Below are 23,714 nucleotides of genomic sequence, written 5' to 3'. Positions count from 1 at the left end.
TCGTCATAGAGGTCTAGACCTAGCCAATAACAAAGATCTCCATGATCTTTTGAGATCTTTTGAGACCACCAAGGTACCTCTTCCTAAGTTGCCTTCTTGGAACTTAGACGTGGTCCTAAAGTTTTTAATGTCAAGTCGCTTTGAACCTCTTCACACTGCGTCTTTGCGAGACTTGACGAAGAAGACTGTATTCCTAACTGCTCTGGCGACGGCGAAGAGAGTTAGCGAGATACAAGCTATTAGTAAGCACGTCGGCTTCAAAGGGCATAAGGCGGTCTGCTCTTTGGCAATGACGTTTCTGGCTAAGAATGAGAACCCCTCCAACTCGTGGCCTAAGGAGTTTGAGATCAAGGGTATGGCGGAGATCATTGGTCAAGAGCCAGAAAGAGTCCTGTGTCCTGTCAGGGCTCTAAGAGAATACCTTCGAAGAACAAGGAATTGTAGAGGTTCTGCGGAGAACTTATGGTGTTCGGTTAAGAGACCAGATATGCCCATGTCCAAGAATGCACTGGCATTCTTTTTAAGGAACACCATAAAGGAGGCGCACGAAGTGAGGGCTATTTCGACCTCGATAGCCTTCCAGAAAAATATGGCCCTCAAAGATATTTTGAGTGCCACGTTTTGGAGGAGTAACTCGGTGTTCGCCTCGCACTACCTACAGGAGGTGAGAACGACGTACGAAAATTGTTACTCTCTTGGGCCATACTTCGCCGCAGACACTATTTTGGGGGCAGGAGGTAGCACTCATCCTTTCCCATAGAAAAGGGTAGGTGAGTTTTTTAATCTTTGTTATGTTTATGGTTGTAGGGTCGGCCGCCGAATGCGGACTTCCCTTCTATTAGCCTTTTTATGTGGGAGTATGTGTTAGGCTAACTTAGGTGGTGGTTTTGCCTCGTTGCCCTCGGAAGTATGGTCATGGTCTAGTCACATTGTGGTCACGTCCCCGTTGACAGATCATCTGGAGCGCACCAACTACACAGGTCACTACCTTGTTGGTAACTCTAGTGAAGCAGATGCAGGCTTGGGTGACAGTAATCACGAAGTCAGCTATGCTAACAGGTAAGGAACCAAGATGTCAATCATCTACATGTATATGTTTCCTAAAATCCTTTTCTGTCTCTCCCACCGCCAAAGGTGGGATTCAGCTATATATATATCTGACTGGTAAGTTTCATGAACAAAATGATATTGTTAAGATACAATAAAGTTTGTTCATACTTACCTGGCAGATATATACATAGCTGTATTCTCTGAAGTCCGACAGAATTTCTAAAAACTTACGACACACATAGTGGGAGTAGGGTGGTTAGTACCCATTCCCGCCGCTAGGAGGCGGGTATCAGGAACCATTCCCATTTTCTATCAGATTTCTATCTCCACTGTCTCCTGAGGGGAGGTGGGTGGGTACTTAAAATATATATATCTGCCAGGTAAGTATGAACAAACTTTATTGTATCTTAACAATATCATTTTAAAGAAAATTAACTAGATATATTAATTGGTCATTTTTTCTTGATTTATGAATATTAATTATCTTTGTGACACATGTCATTAGAGTAACTTTGATGCTTTCAGGCTTCGTGTATATGGCTATTGGCATTGCTGAAGAGATGTCGAAATAAAGGTGTCATACAGAAACGACTTCCAAGGATCCAGTATGCATTTATGAATCTCTTGGGTGACAGTAATGGTAAGTTAGGTTCTTTTACAGTTAAAAGGCACTCCCAATAATTGTGATTTTATAAGGGATCTTCTAGCAGTAATATCAAAATCTCAAAAATTGACAAAATCCTGACAAAAATTTTGTGGGATTGTAAGACAAGTGAATATGTCCATGCAGTATTTTATTAAAATTCATCTTAGTTTTTGACTCCACCTACCCAAACTTGACCTTGTGGTCTTTAGTTCTTTATCTGTAGCACTAGTGCTCTAATAGGTATGCACGGCTTATGGTAGAGTTTAATATAAGTAGAAACTTTGAAAGACTGTCATTGGAAATGTAAGTTTTATAAAGACTGGCAAGTTTATTACTGGAGTTTTTAAAATTTATCTCACATACATGATGACTTCTAAGATTCTGTAGCACATTTTTATTTTATTTTTTTTTACTCTGAAATAACTGTGTATGAGGTTCTTAATAGCTGGTAGCATAGATTTTTTAGTTATAGCCAACCAACATAAAAAAATTCCTGGATTATTCCTTTTAAGTATACGTATTTTACAGATTTAGTTCAAGATGCAGCTTCCAAAGGTCTTGGTGTGGTGTATGAATGCTGCTCAGAAGCTACTAGGCAGTCTATGGTTGAAGGCCTTGTACAGACACTAACTGAGGGAAAACGAACGATCCAGAATGTTACCCAAGATACAAAGATCTTTCATGAGGGAGAGTTAGGCAAAGCTCCATCAGGGTAAATTAAATTGGTATTGTTTATGTTCTTTTTGCTTTGTAGCAGAATTTTTTACTTGATTTAAATATTTAAGCATGTCTTGAATAATTGTGATTGACATGAACTATGAAAATCTGTATGCTTGAAATAATTGACTTAATATTTTCATGGGTATGACCATGCATAAATATCACAAAATTATTAGAAATTTGTAATCATTTTATGTATAGTTGAATCAGGCTCTTTACCACATCCCCTGATCCAGTGGTTATTCATAAAATTGGATTGCCTGGCTCTTGAATATTGAGCTATAGCTTGATGTCCTGACAAGTTTTGAATCACAGTAATTTAGTTTTGATGTTAATGTGTGGGTAATAAATTGTATACAATTTCTGAAGTCACTAGAAGATGTAAACAAATGGAAAAGGTAACTGGGCATAACTGAAAAGAGAGTAATAGAATATATCACTTTGAAAATAAAAAAGAAATATTCATTGACAAATTTATATTTTGTATTATGCTTAAATTCCAAATTATTGCCTTGCTCCATATACCTTTTGTAAGAAGAGAAACCCCAACAAAATGTGAAAATTTTAGTTTTTTTAAGGTGCAAAAAATCCCCCCATTTATAAAACATTCTCTCTCTCTCTCTCTCTCTCTCTCTCTCTCTCTCTCTCTCTCTCTCTCTCCGGCTCTCTCTCTTCTCTCTCTATCTCCTCTCTCTCACTCTCTCTCTCTTCTCTCTCTCTCTCTCTCTCTCTTCTCCTCTCTCTCTCTCCTCTCTCTCTCTCTCTCTCGTTGTGTGTAGTGTAAACTTGATATTTGAAATTTGTTTAGGCTTGCCCAATATGAACATGCGTAGTACCTTCACTTTTACATTCTCTACCCATGTCTTATCCAATAAAAAGCATTTAATGTTTTATTTATATTTATATACAATGTACTAGCCAATGGGAAGGTAGTAGACCCAAAAGTAACAGGCGATGCCAAAAAGTCCACCATCTAAAAAGCAACCGATGGCTCTTGGGTGTTCTTGAACTGCAGGTGATAAGGAAAATAAGCAAGAAAAATTCTGTCACTTCTGAAGGAAGCATTAATGGAGGAGAGGGGGAGACAAGACCTGGTTAAAGAGAAGAGCGAGAGCCAACTGACACTCCTTGGAGGAAAGCCATTATCTGGGAGCTGGATGGATACCCCATACTTCATACCTACTCTACTGAATTTAAAGTAAAAGACACAAAGGCAGCCAAGATACTGGGGCACAAATAACAGAGGCAGGCAAGGGCATGTGAAGAGTTGAGAAGTGAATGCATCAAGAGAATAAGGAGACATCAAATTCACAGGAACAGGGTTAGTAGGGAGCCACTGGTGAATGAGAAGTCAAAGCCACCAATAGTGAAATTGCAGGCAAAGATGGAGGAGTTACCAAGCACAGACTTACCACTAACTCAACATGACCAGAGAGAGAGAGAGAGAGAGAGAGAGAGAGAGAGACGAGAGAGAGACGAGAGAGAGAGAGAGAGAGAGAGAGAGAGAGAGAATTGAACTGAACTGAACTGAACTGAACAAACAAAAAGCAGGAACCAGGAACCAACATGGAAAGATCATAGGCCCATTTCCAACATCTTATGTAAGGAAAACTCGTCAAAGAGAACAATTACAAGGAGTTCACAAGGACATAGAGACTCCTGAGCAAGGTAACAAGGAGAAGTAAAGGGCTAAGCAAGGGCAGTTGTTACTGTGTATGTTCAAGCTGTCAGAATGCAACATAAAGAAAGAACTTATGAATACCAAAGTAGAAATAATGCATATTCAAAGTGTCTTTTCTGAGGGAAAAGAATCCATATGTTATCTTTTCAGAAAATCTGAAAGCAAAGAACATTTATAAAAAAAAAGCACAATGACTGAAATCTACATAGATTGGGTGCACTATAAACATCCAATGCATTCAGAGCTACACAGAAGAATGAGATGTTGCAAGCAGACCATGCACTGTAGGCATGTGCTGTGGGACCGTTGTTACTTCAGCTTTTTAAAGTGGATTATAGCTGGTTTTGATTCACATGGAATATGGCTGATTATGATTATGTATTGGTTTGTTCATGAAACTTACCTGTCAGATATATATATAGCTGTATTTTCCGAAGTCCGACAGAAATTAAAAACTTACGACACACGTAGTGGGAGTCAGGTGGTTAGTACCCATTCCCGCCGCTGGGAGGCGGGTATCAGGAACCATTCCCATTTTCTATTCATAATTTTTCTGTCGCCGGTGTTGTAAACACAGTTTTCAGCACCTCCGTCTTGAATTTAGGAAACTTGGCTACTATAAGTACCCCTTTTTGATTTTTTGGTATCTTGACTTTTGGATCGGTGGCTAGGCACACGTTAATTGTGGATTTGATTGATTTTGGCTTGATTTCTCTTCAAATAAGATGTCTGGTTCTAGTTCGGCTAGCGCCAGGTTTTGTACCAAGAGTGATTGTCGAGATAGGCTACTGAAAGCATCAGTAGACCCTCATACTTTGTGTAAGAGTTGCAGAGAGCATGATTGTATGTATGAAAGTCGCTGCAAGGAATGTGAGTGTCTTTCTGATTCTGGATGGAGAGCGTATGAGTCCTATCTGCGCAAGCTTGAACGGGATAGGTTAAGGAGGTCTTCCTCCAGGAGCGTTTCAGGTAAACGTCAGGAAGTTCATGCTTCTCCTACTAACCCTCTTTTAATCACTACTCCTAACCCTGTAGTGTTGCCTTCGGGCCCTGGACCAGTGTCTGTGGAGGGTAATACCCTTACACTTATCTTAGAGTCGATTCGTAATTTAGAATCTAAAGTGCTCGCCTTAGAAGGCAAAAGTGAAGGTGCAAAGTGCAGTGACAGTGCTCCTTCGATTGTGGAGGGTGCATCAGATCGGCCCCATTTCGCCTCTAGGCCTAGACCGCTGCCGGACTCCCAGGTTTCAGGGAGAGGGCATGTCGAAAGCCGCAGGAGGGTTACGGGGAACGCCCACCGATCTGACGTGCCTTCGGCAGTATCTGTTGACGCTACCCAGACTGCCAAGGAGCGTGCGCGTGCACGTCTCCTGAAAGAGTGTTTCTCTTCTTCAGAGGCTTCCTCCCCGCACAAGGGGTGGAGCTCTCATTCTCTGTTTCACGGCCCGCTGAAAAAGGAGCGTTGGTGATCGTGACGCTTCACGTCCAGTTTTTGTTTTTTGCTCATCGAGCGGCGATCTTCGCCTGAGAGTGTGTTCGCAGCCTTCCCGCCACAGAAGAAACGTAAGGCATCATCGGATGATGACTTTGTTGAGCGCCCCAGTCGCGCCTCGAGCGCGTGCAACGGCAGTTTCTGGGAGAAGGAAGAAGGCGTCCCCTCGCCCCTCGTCTTCTCACAGGATCAGCCCGTCACCTGACAAGGAATCCTCTCCTACTGAGAAGATCCTGCGCTCTTTGCAGCAACAACTTGCTGATGCTCTTTCTAAGAAAGGGACGCAACCACGTCCCAGGAGAAAGGATGACCGTCTTCCTGTGAAGAGATCTAGAAGGTCTCCCTCTCCCTCTCCTCGCTCGTCTATCTCTCCACTTTCTTCGCCTGCTAGAGTTCGTGCGACTCCCAACCCCTCCCAGCGGCTCTCTAGAGGACGTGAAGAGGAATTTGCTCGCTCTGAGCATGAAGCGGTATTACCCGCTCGTAAACTTGCGGTGCGAGAGCTCGATACTTGCGTGGACGCTTCGGTGCAAGTTCAGGATCCTGACGCTCGGTCGGAAGCCAAGCGAACGCCAGTGGCATCTAAGAGTGCACCAGCGGAAGCAGAGCGCGCGCGAGATGTTAAGCGCGCTTTAGTAAACGTCATTCGCACGCCAGTGGACGCCAGCAGCGCGCGAGTGGACGCCAATCCCGCGCTAGTAGCAGCCCGGCGTGCGCCAGTGGACGCCAGGTGTGCGCCAGCGGACGCCAGGTGTGGCGCCACCAGTTCGACCCGCTCTGGGGTGGACGAAGATGTGGATTTTAGTCGTCTCCCACCTGTTTTTGATGAGACTTTGCAAGTTACTTCGGGTCTTAGAGAGACGACCGGAGTTTCTATTAAGGATTCAGCTTTGCCTTCCACTTCACAGCAACGCTCCTCTTGGAAACTTAGACCAGATGGTCTTAGTTCAGCCTTACTTCCTCCAACTTCACCTGTGTCGGAAGCAGAGGTTAGCGACGCTTCGGTTGAAGTGGATGATGAGAAACCTTTGGCGGCAGTCTCTTCCGACTACCAGATATTGACCCGCCTTCTTCAATCGGAGTTTGGAGATACGTTTCATCCGGAAGCTCCTCGCTCTCCTCCTTCACAACTTTCTTCTTCCAAGATCAACAAGGTCTCGGCATTTGTCAGAATGAAGAAGTCCCTTTCAACTAAGAGGGCTCTTCGTAAGGTCCATGACTGGATGGAGAAAAGGAAGTCTCAGGGAAAGACTTCTTTTGCCCTGCCTCCTTCGAGACTTAGTGGGAAGGCTGGCATTTGGTATGAGACGGGAGAAGACGTAGGTATTAGACTTCCCTCGTCAGCTCAAGGAGACTTCGCTAGCATTGTGGATGCCTCGAGGAGGTCTCACCTGTCCTCTTCGAAAGTTTCCTGGTCTACTACGGAAATGGACCACCACCTTAAAGGCCTCTTTCGGACGTTAGAGGTCTTCAACTTTCTAGATTGGTGTTTGGGAGTTCTGGATGCCAAGTCTAGGAGTTCCGACTCGATTAGTCTGGGGGAGCTGTCCAGCGTAATGTCGTGTATGGACAAGGCCGTCAGAGATGGTTCGGAGGAGCTTACAACTCACTTTTGCACAGGGCTTTTGAAGAAGAGATCCCTGTTTTGCAATTTTACAGCTAAATCTGTCTCTCCGTCACAAAAGGCAGATTTGCTCTTCGCTCCTTTTTCGGATCATCTCTTCCCCCAGGCTTTGGTAAAAGACATTGCTACCAGCCTACAGGAGAAGGCCACGTAAGATCTCCTCGCACAATCTTCAAGGAGACCTGCGGTTACTTCGTCCTCGGGAGTTTCGATTCTCAAGAAATCGAAGCCCTTTCGAGGTAGTTCTTCCTCGAGACCAGCCCCTCGAGGAAGAGGCACTTCCAGAGGCAGAGCCACTGCGCTTGCCAAGAACAAGAAGTGAAACAGAAGTCCTTCAGTCACCGGTTGGAGCCAGGCTTCAGCTTTTTGCGCAAGCCTGGGAAGAGAGAGGTGCGGACGAATGGTCCTTGGACATCTTAAAGAAGGGTTACCGGATCCCGTTCCTGAAACCACCCCCGCTGTCTACGACACCCAGGGACATGTCAGTTGCTTATCGGGGAGAAAAGCAACAAGTGCTGTACGATCTGTTAGATCAGATGATCGTGAAACACGCCGTAGAACAGGTCTCCGACCTGAATTCCCCCGGATTTTACAACAGACTGTTCCTGGTGCCAAAGCAGTCGGGGGAATGGCGACCGGTACTCGATGTCAGCAACCTGAACCTCTTTGTCATCAAGCAGAGGTTCAAGATGGAGACACCTCAGTCAGTGATGGGAGCCTTAAGACCGGGGGATTGGATGGCTTCACTAGATCTCCAGGACGCGTATTTCCACGTCCCCATCCACCCCCAGTCCAGGAAATACCTGCGGTTTGTCCTGAAAGGAAAAGTGTTTCAATTCAGGGCTCTCTGCTTCGGACTCAGCACTGCTCCGATGGTATTCACCCTACTGATGAAGAACATTGCGAGGTGGCTTCATCTTTCCAAAGTCAGGATCTCTCTCTACCTGGACGACTGGCTCGTACGAGCCTCCTCGAAAGACCGGTGTCTGGAGGACCTTCACACGACCTTGTCGTTAACGAAGTCCCTGGGGCTTCTGGTGGAACCTCGAAAAGTCACATCTGACCCCTTCTCAGTCTTTAGTCTATCTGGGGATTCAGATGGACTCAGTGGCTTTTCGGGCTTTTCCGTCCCAGGGGTCGACAAACTAGATTGCCTAAGCAAAGTGTCAACCTTTCTGGGGAAGGATCATGCTCAGTGAGGGAATGGATGAGTCTGCTGGGGACCATTTCCTCACTGGAGAAGTTTGTTTCCCTAGGGAGGTTGCACCTCAGACCTCTTCAATTCTTCCTTGCGGACAATTGGAAGCACCAAAACACTTTGGATTCGATTCTGGTGTTATCAGAAGAGGTAAAGGAACATCTAAGATGGTGGACCGACCCTTTGAAGCTCGCAGAGGGTCTTTCCCTCAAGCTTCAGAACCCCGACCTAGTGTTGTTTTCCGACGCGTCTTCCGCGGGGTGGGGAGCAACACTGGGGGGGGAGGAAGTGTCAGGCACCTGGAGAGGGGAACAGGTGTCCTGGCACATAAACCTCAAGGAGCTGGCAGCAGTTCATCTGGCGCTCCAGTTCTTTCAGAACGAAGTCTCCGGCAATGTGGTGCAGATCAACTCGGACAAACACCACAAGCCCTGGCATACCTCAAGAAACAGGGAGGAACCCACTCTCGATCCCTGTTCTTCCTTGCAAAAGAGATCCTGTTATGGACGAAGGCACACGACGTTCTCTATCGGACGAGATTCATATCAGGAGTAGAAAACGTCCGTGCAGATCTGCTCAGTCGACAAAGTCAACTTCTGCCGACGGATGTGGACCCTTCATCAGGAAGTATGCCAGAGGTTGTGGAAGTTATGGGGATGTCCTCTCGTAGACATCTTCGCAACTTCCAGGACAACGAGACTCCCGCTGTACTGCTCACCAGTTCTAGACCCAGGAGCAGTGGCAGTAGATGCCCTTCTTTGGGACTGGACGGGACTAGACGTATATGCCTTTCCCCCGTTCAAGATCCTAGGGGAAGTAATAAGGAAATTCGCGGCATCAGAGGGAACGAGGATGACTCTCATCGCCCCCTTCTGGCCAGCGACCGACTGGTTCACAGAGGTCATGTCTTTTCTAGTAGACTTTCCGAGGACTCTGCCTCCAAGGATAGATCTACTCAAACAGCCCCACTTCGAGAGGTATCACAAAAACCTCCCCGCTCTGAGTCTGACTGCGTTCAGACTATCCAGAAGTTGGCCAGAGCGAGGGGTTTTTCAAGACCTGTGGTGAAAGCGATCGCAACGGCAAGGAGACCTTCTTCTATTGCCGTATACCAATCCAAGTGGGCTGTTTTTCGGAGCTGGTGCAGGAAGAAAGGCATTTCCTCCACCTCTACCTCTGTGAGCCAGATCGCAGACTTCCTTCTCTACTTGAGGAATGAAGTTCGCTTAGCGGTGCCTACGATAAAAGGCTACAGAAGTGTGCTTTCTGTAGTCTTTAGGCATAGAGGACTGGACTTAGCCAATAACAGAGATCTTCATGATCTTCTGAAGTCTTTCGAGACTTCGAAGGTACCTCAACCAAGAGTTCCTTCTTGGAACTTAGACATTGTTCTAAAGTTTTTGATGTCCAGTAATTTTGAACCTCTCAACTTAGCTTCGCTTAGAAACCTTACAAGGAAGACACTTTTTCTAACTGCTCTGGCGACGGCGAAGAGAGTTAGTGAGATCCAGGCTATAAGCAAGCATGTTGGGTTTAAGAACTCTGATGCTGTTTGTTCTTTAAGCCCTATGTTCTTAGCAAAGAACGAAAACCCTTCCAACCCTTGGCCCAAGACATTTGAAATCAAGGGTTTGACAGAGATCGTGGGTAGTGAGCCAGAGAGAGTCCTGTGCCCTGTCAGGGCTCTCAAATTCTATTTAGACAGAACGAAGGACTGTAGAGGACCTTCGGGCAACTTGTGGTGCTCTGTTAAGAAGCCTGATCTTCCCATGTCAAAGAACGCGCTTTCTTTCTTCTTGAGAGACACCATTAAGGAAGCTCATTCCACATGTAGTGATAGTGACATGAAGCTTTTAAAAGTGAATGCCCACGAGGTGAGGGCTATTTCGACCTCGATAGCCTTTCACAGAAATATGGCACTCAGTGACATTTTGAGTGCCACATATTGGCGGAGCAACTCGGTGTTCGCTTCACACTACCTGCGGGAGGTGAAAGCGACATACGAACATTGCTCGTCGCTTGGACCATACGTCGCTGCAGACACTGTTTTGGGGGCAGGAGGTAGCACTCATCCTTTCCTTTAGTGGTTAGGTGAGCTTTTAATTGTGTGTGTTTTTTTTTTGGTTGTGGGGTTGACCGCCCGAGGCGGATCTCCCTTCTTTAGTCTAGTTTAGTGGAATACCTTTGGTAGACTAGGCCAGGTGGTTTTTTACTTCGTTGCCCTCATTGTATGTTCAATGGTCTAGTCACATCGTGGTCACGCCCCCGTTGACAGATCATCTTGAGTGCACCAGCTTTTAGGTCTCTACCTCGCTGGCAACTCTAGTAGCACAAGCAAGACTTACGTGGCAGTAACCACGAAGCCAGCTATGCTAACAGGTAAGGAACCAAGATATCAATTATCTGCATGTATATGTTTCCTAAAAATTCTATTCTGTCTTCCCACCACCAAAGGTGGGATTCAGCTATATATATATCTGACAGGTAAGTTTCATGAACAAAATGATATTGTAATGATACAATAAAGTTTGTTCATACTTACCTGGCAGATATATATATAGCTGTATTTTCCGAAGTCCGACAGAAATTAAAAACTTACGACACACGTAGTGGGAGTCAGGTGGTTAGTACCCATTCCCGCCGCTGGGAGGCGGGTATCAGGAACCATTCCCATTTTCTATTCATAATTTATTTCCACTGTCTCCTGAGGGGAGGTGGGTGGGTACTTAAATTATATATATCTGCCAGGTAAGTATGAACAAACTTTATTGTATCATTACAATATCATTTTATGTTCAACAAAAATTGCTGTTTGAATTTCTTAGCTGTTTAAATAATCTCATTACTTTAACTTGAAACATGGATGCAAAGATGACTTCTTGAGTTCATGGTGTTACTGTTGCCAATTTATTTGTTTTCACTTCCAGAGGTCAGCTGTCAACTTATCGTGAATTATGCTCACTGGCAACAGACCTTAATCAGCCAGATTTAATCTACAAGTTTATGAATCTAGCCAATCATAATTCTGTTTGGAATTCCAAAAAGGTTAGATATTTTTATCAGTTTTTGTAATGTTTTGGTTGCTATGTATTATTTTATTGTTCTGGAAGGAAGATGTGAAGTAGAAAGGTTTTTATGACTTGTGAAAAGAAAAGAGGTTATTAGGGGATGAAAGTAGACAAATTCACATCAGGAAACTTTTTCTAAATTTGAATTCGTGTTTGATTTTCTGCATTGTTACTGTGAAACTTGAATAATTTTTCAAGTGTATATTTTCCTGGTTGCAGGGCTTAGTTGGCATTTCCAACCAGTATACAGTTAGTATAATGCCCTGATACATATTTTGGGGAATAAAATATTGCATATTATTTAGTATAATTGAAATTAAATTTTTTGGTAATAGCCTTTCTGATAATTTGTATGTTGTATTTTCAGGGAGCAGCATTTGGTTTTAGTACACTGGCCTCACAAGCGGGAATGCAACTTGAACCATATTTGCCACAAATTATACCAAAATTATACAGATACCAGTATGACCCAACACCAAAGATTCAGCAACCCATGACTTCCATATGGAATGCTCTAGTCACAGATACAGCAAAAACTGTAAGTAGTGACTGTATTCTACTCTGCTACATTGTTAAATTTTTTAACAATTGTAAATGGAAGTAGTACTTAAATTTTTCCATAATCATTGTTTTGTTTTTCAGATTGAAAAGTATTATGAACCCATACTCTGTGATCTCATCAACAACCTGACTCATAGTACATGGAGAGTACGAGAATCTGCTTGCCTGGCCCTGACTGATTTACTTAGAAGACAGTCAGCAATAAATGCCTTATCTCATATAAATGAGATCTGGACTGTTCTCTTCCGAGTGCGTGATGATATTAAAGAATCTGTAAGACTGGCATCAGAGAAGACATTGCAGGCATTAAGTAAAAGCTGTATCAAGGTATAGTGTTTGCATTCTTGAGTATGCATATTTGAATATTTTAAATTTTTTGCACTTAAATTTTTCGGTGATATATTTCTGTATTTTTTTTCCAAATAATCCAAATATCTTCCATCTGTGTATTCATTTTTGTATTTCAGGTGTGTGAAGGAACTGGTGAGGAAAGTCAGAAAATGTTACAGGAAGTTTTACCCATCTTACTCACATCTGGTATCACAAGTACAGTCTCAGAGGTCAGAAGTATTAGCTTGCAAACTGTATCAAAATTATGTCGATCAGGGGGATCATTAGTGAAACCTCATTTGGGAACTTTAATTCCTGCATTATTAGAGGCATTATCGGGCCTTGAATCGCAAGCCCTAAGTTATACTTCAGTAAGGTTAAATGAGGAGGACAGAGAAAAGTTAGATGTAGCTAGAATAGCTGCAGCACGAGGTACACCAATGATGGACACTCTTAACTATGTTTTGCAGTTTGTAGATGAAGAAGCAATGGAAAAGCTAGTAGGAGGTCTGGTTGATGTACTCAAAAACTCTGTTGGACTTGCAAGTCGTGCTGGAGCAGCCCATGTTGTGGAAACTTTAACTCACACTTGTCCAGGACCACTAGAAAAGTATACTGGAAAACTTTTGGCAGCACTTGTAAATGGTCTAAGTGACAGAAATCCAGTGGTCAGAAAAGTTTATGCTAATGCAATCGGAAACCTTGTTAAAACTGCAAAACCATCCAGTGTTGAAAGATTGCTTGCCAAATTACAGTCTTGGTACCTAGAGAAGGAAGAAGATAGTATCCGATTAAGTGGGGCCTTAACAATGAGAAGTATGCATGCTCAGAATAATGATGTAATGAAACAGCATGCATGTGAAGCAATGCCACTTGCATTTTTAGCCATGCATGCTGAAAAAACTCCAGATAATGACCCCAGTGGTGCTGAAATCTGGGAAGAGATTTGGTCAGATAACACTCCTGGAACTGAATCTGGTGTGAGATTATATCTTAATGAGATCATAGCCATTTGTGAATTAGCATTGCAAAGCTCTAATTGGGCAATGAAAGCCCAAGCAGGTAGAGCTCTTTCCACAGTTTCAAAGAAGCTTGGTCCAAGTATGAATGATGGTTTTGTCTCATCCCTGGTTATACTTTTAACCTCTAGTTTGCATGGGAGAACATGGACTGGTAAAGAAGCTTTAGTGACAGCTTTATCAAATGTTGCTGTACATACCAAGTCCATCTTGAGTAGTCTCAAGCATCCAGATATAGATGGACTTTTAATAGAAGATGTAGTAAAAGTATTAACAAGAGAAGCCAGCAAGGAAAAAATGGAATACAAAATACATGCCATAAAAGCACTTACTGTTGTATTGGATACATACGACATTGACAGATTTGAGCAAGTATTTGAAATATGTCTTCCATATTTGAAAAATGTAAGTATCTAAGCATTTTGTAATGCTTCTTTATTTGCACTTGTACATTATAAACTTTTTTATATAAGTAGGGCTCTACAGTTGTACATTATAAACTTTTATTATGCTAAAAATGTGTTGCCTCCTTAATGAGATTTTTTATAAAAATAAATGTGATAGGTTGAGAGCAATTTCAAATGTAAAGGAAAATAAGACCAAGGGACCTGTTTCTGAATTTTTTTAGAATTTATTAAAACATTATTACTTCAAACTCTTACTTAAAGAAGCATTATTCTTTAGTTTAAAATGTTGACTGCATATCAACATTATTTAAAAGAAGGTTCCACTGTAATAGATAGTGAAAGAGACTCCCTACTTAGTATGAGCAGTAAATGTGACTTAGAAGAAAGACACTTTTGAAGGAATACCAATATCAGCTTACATTACACTTCAGAAGCTTGGTACAGTACACTGAATCCCAGTGTATGCTCATTGTGGAGGTCAGTGGCCTCTTCCAGTTGAGATAGCATACCAAAAGGTCAGCTTGACCTTAAATTGTGTACCAAGCTAGGGAAGAAATGAACGATATAGTCCTCCACACTAGTCTTTGGAAAAATAGTGAAATATCACAACACTGGAATTTGTAATGTTGGCTAGTTGAATTGCGGTAAGGCTGGAGTGAAGACTTCATCCTGATGGAACTTGGGAAGGGAAATTGCGGTGTTGTCAATATTGAGGGATATCTTTTACGACATAATGTAGTGGAATGACCTTTTAATGAATGTTTTTGCAGTCTGCTCTTTGCACTAAAGTATAAGGCTAACTAAGGCAGTGGTTTGTTTGGTATAAACAGTGTATTGATCTGTATTCAGGTAAGTAATGACCTGTTTATCAAACTAGAACAAGATTAAATGTATTTTTAAATGGTTTTATGAAGGATAAAGAAGATCAGAAGGATGAAGACGAGGAGGAGCGGAACAAAACGGAAGAATCTCTCATGTGGGATCTCATTGATGAAATGGTTCATTCCCTTGGTCGTGCTTGGCCGAATGCCAAAGAAACTCAAGGTAATTATTTTTATACAAATATTCGAGCAATATTTAATTTTATACATTCAACTTACCTGTCAGATATATACATAGCTATTGACTCCGTCGCGCCGACAGAATTTCGAATTTCGCGCACACGCTACAGGTAGGTCAGGTGATCCACCGCGCCGCCGCTGGGTGGCAGGAATAGGAACCCATTCCCGTTTTCCATCAGATTTTTTCTGTCGGCCATACTGGCAACATCGTTGTTGGTATCTCCGGCTTGATTTCGTTTTTGGATACAATTGATCATCGTTTGTTCCGATACGTAATACAAACCCTCGGTCCTTTAACAATAGGAAGGTAACTAGCGGCAGCTGGGACGGTCGTAAGCTTCGAACAAGGGGAGAACGGTAGTTAACTGCTTGTCCGATCGTGCGCGCGCCCGCGCGCCCGAGAGGTGAAGAATCACTTTTGCTTTCGGCCGCGGGTGTGAAGGACGTGTTCGTCATCGCTCTCTGCCCGTTTCATCGTCGTATGCTTTGTTTATATTGTGTTTTCTACTAATGGTTTGTTTGATCTTGAAAATGAAACTGTAAGTACACTGTTTTCATTTTCATTACTTAATTATGAATCAACATGGAGCTATCGCCGTAGAGACGGCGATTTCCGCTCTTTTCATGAAATTGACTTGAATTATGTCTCGGTGCCGAGGGCGGGCGCACTCGCGCCGAGTCATGTATTTTGGGCGAAAGTGTGTAATTGAAAGATGTAAGTACTCTTTTTCATTATATTTTTGCCCTGTGCGTTCGTTGCCGAGAGCTTGATTGCGCTCGGCACGAGCCTCTTATTTTGTATGAATAGAATGCAATGAAAGTGGATTCGCAATGCAGTTTTCTTTTCATTTTCATTTATTAATTGCATCAAATTTAATTTTGGATCAATTTCCGCTCTTACCCGGGAATTAATCCTTACGATTTATTGCTGTGAAAGTGAAAATCGCAAGTGCAGTATTGTTCATTTTCATATATATTTATGATAGCATCATATTATTATGGATCAAGTTTCCGCTCTTACCCGGGAATTGATCTTTCCCCCTTTAAGTTCTATGAAGTGAATTGCAAGTGCAGTATTCTGTTTCATTTTCATATTACTTTTCACTGCTGTGCGGGGGTAGGGGAAGCGAAGGTCTGCCAGGAAGTCGTCGGAAAGCTCTCCCGCAACTCCCTTGGTATCCGATTCTTCGTCTTCTTTCCTGCCCCCCCCGCTCAGCTTCCTCGTATTTTGTTATTTTGGGGGTCTTCCTTCCGTTCGGGGTGGGGCATGTCCCTCCCCCCGTGCGTGAGGGAACCCCTCTTACTAATCTGTCTGTGCTACCGCAGGTGCTACATCCGTGGGAGACGACCTTGGACAGGTATGGGCCACTGCAGCTGCAGGGTGTGCCTAGCATCCACGATCTGCTGCAGCGTCGAGCGAGGTCTGGGGCGGTGACCTTGGAGCGGTCTCCACTACAACCTTCACGGCCGCTTATGCTGCTTCCCCCCGCTGGTCTACACTCCCCATGCTGTGTCGGTGACGCCGTCTGCCGCTTCTAGGGCCGTCGCCGCCGTACCGAGGAGGGGTATGCCGCCGCCGCCTGTGTTTTCTTCGTGTTGCCTGCCCCAGACTTCCGCTGTTCCAGCAGCTCGCCCCTGGACCGGCTGCCAGTACCAGGTTCCCGCTGGCTGCCGATGATTCTACGAGGCGATGGCTGGGCCTGCCGTACCTGTCGCTGATGTGGTTCCCGCTACTGGCTTGGCTGTCCCTTCTGTGTTTACCGCTGCCGCTGTTCCTGCCGCTCCTGAGCTGGTTGCTGTTCCTGTCGCTCCTGGTTCCTGCGCCTCTCCATGCTGGTCCTGCCCATGGTGTGTCTTCACCAGTCCCAGGTCCTTCCGGACAGGTGCAGTCGGGCCGTGTTGCTTCGGCAATAGGCCCGACTCCGGCCTGGATGGAGGACCTGACGACTGTCCTGCGTGAGCTGACGAAGAAGAGGAAGGTGTCATCTTCGTCTTCGTCTGCTGCTGCCTCTTCCCCTTCGACTTCTAAGGCCCATAATCCGAAGAAGAAGAAGGCTGCCTCCCCCCCCTAAGAAGTCTCCTTCGGGAACTTCTAAGGGCCCGTCCCACCTCGGTGGGTCCTTCTGCTGGTCCTCCTGCTCCTTCGGGAGCGGGGCCCGTCTCCCCTTCCGTAAGGAAGAGATAGACGGGGACCAGAGGAGTATCGGTTAGCTCTGGTACTTCCTCGCCTGGTGCTAGCGGCGATGCCGCTACGCCAGGTTCCGGCTCGGTCTCTCGTTCGCGGGAGGTCCCGAGTGTACGCTCTCCCTCGGGAGACCGTGCAGCCAAAGTTTCGGCGCCAGAGTTCGCTCGGCGCCAAGACCACGGCACGGAGCAGAAGGCTGGCGAGAACCTCAGGTGACTCTCGCCAGGCCAGCGGCCGCTCTCGCAGCGACCAGCTGGTAACCGGATTTCCCCCCTAAGAAGACTCCTTCGGGAACTTCGAAGGGCTCGTCACACTCCGGTGTGACGGGGGGTTCTTCTGCTGGTCCTCCTGTTCCTTCGGGAACGGGGCCCGTCTCCCCTTCTGAGAAGAAGAAGAAGACGGGGACCAAGGGTGTGCTGGCTACCGCTGGTACACCCTCGCCTGGTCTTGGCAGCTCTGCTGCTAAGCCAGGTACCGGCTCGGTTTCTCGTCCGCGAGAAGTTCCGAGTGTACGGTCTCCTTCGGGTGACCGTGCAGCCAAAGTTAAGACGCCTGAGTTCGCTCAGCGTCATGACCGAGGCACGAAGCAGAAGACTGTCGAGAGCCGCTCAGGTGACTCTCGCCAGGCCAGCGGCCGCTCTCGTAGCGACCAGCGGTACCTCGGGTGGACGTGACGGTCTCTGACCGGCCACAGGTTCAGGCTGGGAAGAGGTCCCCCAGGTCCCCTCGACCGACGGTACCAGCCTCGGCTGGTACCAGCGGTTTGACGTGCCGCGAGGACGCTCACCGGTCTCACCGCGAAAGCGAGCTCTGCAGGTCACCTGACCGCCGCTCCCACAGGGACCGGGCGGATACGGTGACCAGCAGCAGCTCGTCTGACGCACGGGACCGGGGTCGACGTGCTCAGTCGAGCCGCTCGCCACAGGTGAGCGGCACGGCCAGGCCTGCAGATCGATCCCCACCGCGGGTTGGTGATCGGCTGCAGCCCCCCACGTACGCTGGTCCTGCCAGCAAGCGGGGGGGGAGCGTCAGGTCTGTCTCTCCACTACCTTCAACTTCCTCGGGCTACACCGGGAAGAGCGAGGTAGCTAGGAGTGATCGTGAGAGGTGCGCCGCTCACGATCCCGTCACGACACCGCACGTGCCACGTATGGTCTTAGGACCAACCAGGACGTACGCGCAAGTGATTGGAGGCGACCGTCAGGGGGGGGAGGGGGTAGCGTCAGTTCTGTCTCTCCGACGAATTCGGTGGGGGTTTCGCAGACTGCTTAGAATTCTACGGAATTTCTAGCGCATTCAGAGTGTTAGAGTTTCTTACGATCTCCAAACACTTAGGCGAGACCACGGTCCAAAGTGAGCGAGACGAGAATCCCCGATATGTTACACGATAATCGGGAACCTCGCCTATGCTCGAATTCCTGGAATTTCTAGCATTAGGAAGAAGACTGCTGCTGAAAGAAGACTATCTCACAGTAGGCGACCAACCTGGAATAGAGAAGAACGGACGGGAATATCCAGTTTGGCTTGAACTATCGTCTTAGTATTCTGTTCACCATTGAAGCTTTCCTTCGAGGAAGACTTCTTCACTCTCTTTGATAGAGACCGAAGGTGGTCGATCTCCAATCCTTATTTTGTTTTCTTGAAGGAAAGAATTTAGGATGGAGATCGTTGTTCAGAATCCTACAAATATACTACGTATATTAACCTCGCGACATGATTCTGCTAAGCAGTTGAATGGTCCGAGGGGTAGGCGCATATCCTGGTTATTCTACGGATTGCGACTTTGACGAAAAGTATTCTAATTGAACTGCAACTCGGTTGCCTGCAACCTCCCAGGAGTTTCCAGTTTCAATTTTATATACTTATGGTGTTGTCACAACAACACCATTTAAGCTTTTATATTTACCGAAATTCGTTTCGCATAAATATAATTGTTCGAGCATATCTTTTATGCTCGGTGGTTCTAGCCGAACGCATTCCTTCGTGGAAAGGATTACTTGCAACTCAGGATGACGAGTCAGCGATAGCTACTGCGTATTGAATTGCCCGAGGCATTTCAGTACCAGCTGCCGCTTTGAGATGGACGGTTGGTTATGTCTTTCTCACCTGCTTTGATTGAATACCAACCGTATCTCTGCCCAACAATCACGGACTTAAGTCTCTGATTAACGGGGATTCTCGCATACATGAATGACCATCTACTGCTGTGATACGCTAGTATTCATCGTCTTCGGTATTGCGAGAATTTTAAACAGAGATATCTATTCGACTCTCGTCTTTCTGTTTACCGCACGGTAACAGAATTCTGTAATAGTCTCTTGCTGCATCGTATCTCGATAATGCGAATGATTTTTGCGGAATCTGAGTTTGTCCTCAAAATAACTTGTATTCGGAGGTGTGCAATTGTTCATTGTTCACCCCGGATTAGCAGATGTATTGAAAGACATCGCCTACTCCCACACCTGCCAGCTCTACTTCCAAACGTTCAGCCCATGAGAAGCAGTTCTTCAGGCGGCTCTCCCCTGTGTTTCATTACTGAAGAACGCCCCGCTTTCACTGCACACCGGACAGCAATGAAATGGCGGTTAGCGTTTTCAGTCATTTGTAAGCACAGGTTTAGAATCTTGAGATTCCTTCTCTCGATTCAGCTGGAAGACGTAGGTTGCATTCATTGCCTACCTTCGTCTTCAACGTCACATAGTGTTTTTTCTCCTTAAGCTGAGATTCAACGTCTATGAGATTTTCTTGCCATCAGGGACCGGTCTTTTGAAGGCAATTGACTTTCGCCTTTTGAGCTTATGCATTAAGAGAATCATCGCCGCGCCGTCCGGCATCGGTGACTAACAAATATTTTATTTGTTTGGTCTCTCAGCATAACTCTTTAAAGGGCGAAGGTCACGTGACTTACCCGGATGCTTGGACAACTTGCCTCTACCGATTCCGAACCAGTCAGTCGGCAGCTGTCAGAGCGCCCGAGTCAGTTACGAACTATGCTGTGGACTTAGTTCGGTTGTTCCAGAGCAATCATTACTTCGTCTTAATAGCTTGTCAGTATGAGTACTGTACATAACCAAAGTCGAGAAGAGGGATAGGTCATACGACTATCCCCTTCTTTTCGTCTTAGGTAACTGCATGACTTCTCTTGAGAAGTCAAGCACAAAGGGATGGGGATTTGTGACGCTGCGATTTTCGTACCGATCTTCGTAGCGAAGACTCAGAACCCTTCGGTAACTGACGATTGGTTCGAGTCCTTCACAATACCCTCCCTAATGGACTTCACCGCCTCCGATACGAAGGCTATGCTGCTTTGTCCTGTGAAGGCGCGACGGAGCTGTCTGAAGAAACTCGACACCCAGGATGAGTGTGGACGCCTCTTCATCATTCTCTCGCGTTCCGCAAGAACTTCTCCGTGGCGCAGGTAATGAAGGCAGGCGCCTGGTCCAACAGATCGCATGCACCTCCATTTCTACCTTCGGGATATTGCCCACAGTTCCTTGGATCTTTTTCCTTGGGAACCGTGGTGGTTTGCTCAACACGTTGTGTAGTTAACAGACCCTCGCAGGCTGAACAGCATCGAGTCCTGGTGTGACCGTAAGAATGGATGAATGAGAGTGTGATTGGCTCCTCTTCCCATCTTTTTCTTCCCTCTACCTCTGGGTAGAGGGACACGGTCGTCACCCTGCTGGGTAAGGACGAGATGCAGGTGAGCTACTCAATAGAGCACCATCCTATCCCTTTCAGTGGGATAGGAGTAAATATCCACCACTTCCTCCAACAAGGGGAGGAAGTGGATGCCAATTTGAGACAAACCCATCATTTTATGATTGTCTCTTGCAAACAGGAACAAGTTCTTGCTTGCTGGTACGAAGAGATACGCTTGCCTCTCTCTTAGTACTTGGCCCAGAGGTCTGACCATTGATCCTGCGGTGCACACCCCGATCAATCGGACAGAGGTTTGGATCCCTCCCTTGCTCTTACGACCAGGGAGGCACTCCAGGGTTGGACGAACACCAGTCTGTTCACCAAAAAGACTCAGTTGTTCCGATACGTAATACAAACCATCGGTCCTTTAACAATAGGAAGTTAGGCTAGGGCAGGCAGCTGGAAAACGGTCGTAAGCTTCGAACAAGGGGAGAACGGTAGTTAACTGCTTGTCCGATCGTCGCGCGCCGCGCAGGTAAACAAATCACTTTTGCTTTCGGCCGTGTGGAGATAGGACGTGTTCGTCATCGCTCTGCCCGCTTTTGTCGTTTGCTTTGAGTATCAGCCCTCTTTTTCTGGTTTAATTGAGAGTATATGATTGTAAGTACTTATACATTTCTTTATTCATTTGCAATATGAGTGATCAAGAAATGGAGATCTTTCGCCGCGCCCCCCAGTCGCCCGTAGCCTTAGAGTGTGGTACCCGGGCTTGGAGGGGCGTAGAATGCGGCGGATTTAGATCATTCGTGGATGTGGATCCACATGAGGTTTGTACTCGTTGCCGGGGGCGCGAGAATGGCTCCCGCAACGAGCCATGTATAACTTGTATGAATTGTTCGTCCGAGGCGCAGTGGGTTCTGTACGAGGGCAGGAAGAGACTTAGGCCTCCAAAGAAGTCATCGGAAAGCTCTCCAGTGACTCCTTTGGTAACTGACACTTCGTCTTCTTTCCTGCCTCCCGGTCAGCCCCCACGTTTCGCGCCTTCCCCTGCGGGGGGGGTAGCGGAGTCCTTCTCCTCTCTCGATCCGTCGAGTGTGGAGGAGGGCGCCCGCTACCGGACTTCCAGTTGTATTCGGGGTCTTCCGTTCCGCTCTGGGTGGGGTTCTTCTCCCCCAGGCGCGAGGGAACCCCTCTTACTAACCCGACTGTTGCTTCCGCAGATGTGCCACAGCGAAGGACGACCTTGGACACCCCGGTGTGGGAGTCGCTGGGACTGCAGGGAGTGACCAAGTATCCAGGGGTTGATTCAGCGGTTGGCGGGGTCGGCAGTGGTCACTCATGGTACGGTAACCACTACCACTACCATCATATCAACACCAGCATATGACAATGCCGCCGCACTTGGTTGTACAAGCCGCATGTAATGACGGTGACGCCTACGGCTGCGGTGCACAAACCTATTACTGCCGTACCAAAGAGACGGTGCCACCGCCACCTGGGTTTTTTGTGTTGCCGACCCCGGACTTCCGCTGCCCTAAGAGTACCCCCTAGACCTGCCGACCAGTGCCGAGAATGACGGTAAGCTGCCGACAGGACGCCTGGCTCTCCTGTGGTTCCTGCCGTGCCTGCCGTACCTGTTGCTGTCCCTGCTGCTCCTTCCTTTTCAGATGCTGTACATGCTGTTCCTGCTGTTCCTGCTGTTCCTGGACCTGTTCCTGTCGCTCCTGCTGTTGGTGGTGCTGCTACAGTCTCAGGTTCTTCCGGGACAGGTGCAGTCGGGCCCTGTTGCTTCGGCAACTGCCCCGGCTCCCTCCTGGATGGAAGACCCTGACGTCTGTCCTGTGGAGCCTGGCGAAGAAGAAGAGGAAGAAGAGGAAGGTGTCGTCGTCGTCTTCGTGTCTTCGTCGTCTTCTTCGTCGTACTGCTGCCTCCTTTCCCCTTCCCCTTGACTTCTAAGGCTAACCAGCCGAAAGAAGAAGAAGGCTGCCCCTCCTCCCCCCCTAAGAAGACTCCTTCGGGATCTTCTAAGGGCCCGTCTCGCTCAGGCGATTCGGGGAGCTCTTCTGCTGGTCCTCCTGTTCCTTCGGGAACGGGGCCCGTCTCTTCCTCTGCAAAGAAGAAGACGACGGGGACCAGAGGTGTACCAGCCTCGGCTGGTACGTCCTCACCTGGTGTTAGCGGTGCCTGCCGCTAAATCAGGTTCCGTCTCGGCCGCTTCTCGTTCGCGAGAAGTACCGAGTGGACGCTCTTCCACGGGAGACCGTTCCAGCCAAAGTGTTGACGCCGAGCTCGCTCGCCGTCAAGACCGCGGCGCGGAGCAGAAGACTGGCGAGAGTCGTGCACACGACTCTCGCCAGGCCAGTGGACGCTCTCGCAGCGACCAACCGGCTGCTCGGGTTGACATGCGGTCGCTGACTAGCCACGGGTTGAGGCGAGGAAGGGGTCCCCGCAACGGCTGGTACCAGCGGCTCGACGCGCCGAGAGGACGCTGGCCGGTCTCGCCGCGACAGAGAGCCTAGCAGGTCACCTGACCGCCGCTCCCATAGGGGACCCCACGGCGGAGACGGTAACAAGCAACAGCTCGCTGACGCTAGAGATCAGCGTCAACGTTCTCAGCCGAGCCACTCGCCCCCAGGCGAGCGGCAAGGCTAGGCCTGCCTGCTCGATCGCCACGCGGGTTGACGATCCAGCAGCAGCCCTGCCACGCAGCTGGTCCGGCCAGCGAGCGAGGGGGAGCGTCAGGTCTGCCTCTCCCGTACCTTCAACCTCCTCGGGCTACACCGGGAGGAGCGAGGTACCAAGGAATGATCACGAGAGGTGCGCCGCTCGCGATCCCGCTATGACGCCGTATGGCTCAGGCACGGTTCTAGGACCGACCAGAACATACGCGCAAGTAGTTGGAGGTGACTGTCAGGGGTCTGCCGCTGTTCCTCCTTCTGAAGGAGGAGTATCACGGGATCTGTTCTTGCTGGAGGACTGGACGGTCCTACTCCACAAGACGCAGTCACTCCCGAGATACAGAGGAACTTT

General features: G+C 47.2%; 1 protein-coding gene across 1 annotated transcript in view; it reads left to right on the top strand.

Annotated features, from left to right (window-relative positions):
• The window catches only part of LOC135209765 (proteasome adapter and scaffold protein ECM29-like), a 104,066-nt gene that overhangs the window by 63,290 nt on the left and 17,062 nt on the right, over nt 1-23,714 (top strand). Inside the window, 7 exon segments of the mRNA XM_064242550.1 lie at nt 1,576-1,690; nt 2,225-2,408; nt 11,339-11,456; nt 11,847-12,017; nt 12,122-12,367; nt 12,508-13,794; nt 14,711-14,840. Of these exon segments, the coding sequence (XP_064098620.1) occupies nt 1,576-1,690; nt 2,225-2,408; nt 11,339-11,456; nt 11,847-12,017; nt 12,122-12,367; nt 12,508-13,794; nt 14,711-14,840 (2,251 nt within the window).

Source organism: Macrobrachium nipponense, chromosome 38 (assembly GCF_015104395.2).
Source record: "Macrobrachium nipponense isolate FS-2020 chromosome 38, ASM1510439v2, whole genome shotgun sequence".
Classification (NCBI taxonomy): domain Eukaryota; kingdom Metazoa; phylum Arthropoda; class Malacostraca; order Decapoda; family Palaemonidae; genus Macrobrachium; species Macrobrachium nipponense.
Note: the sequence above shows the minus strand (reverse complement) of the source record. Positions and strands in the feature narration are given on the sequence as shown.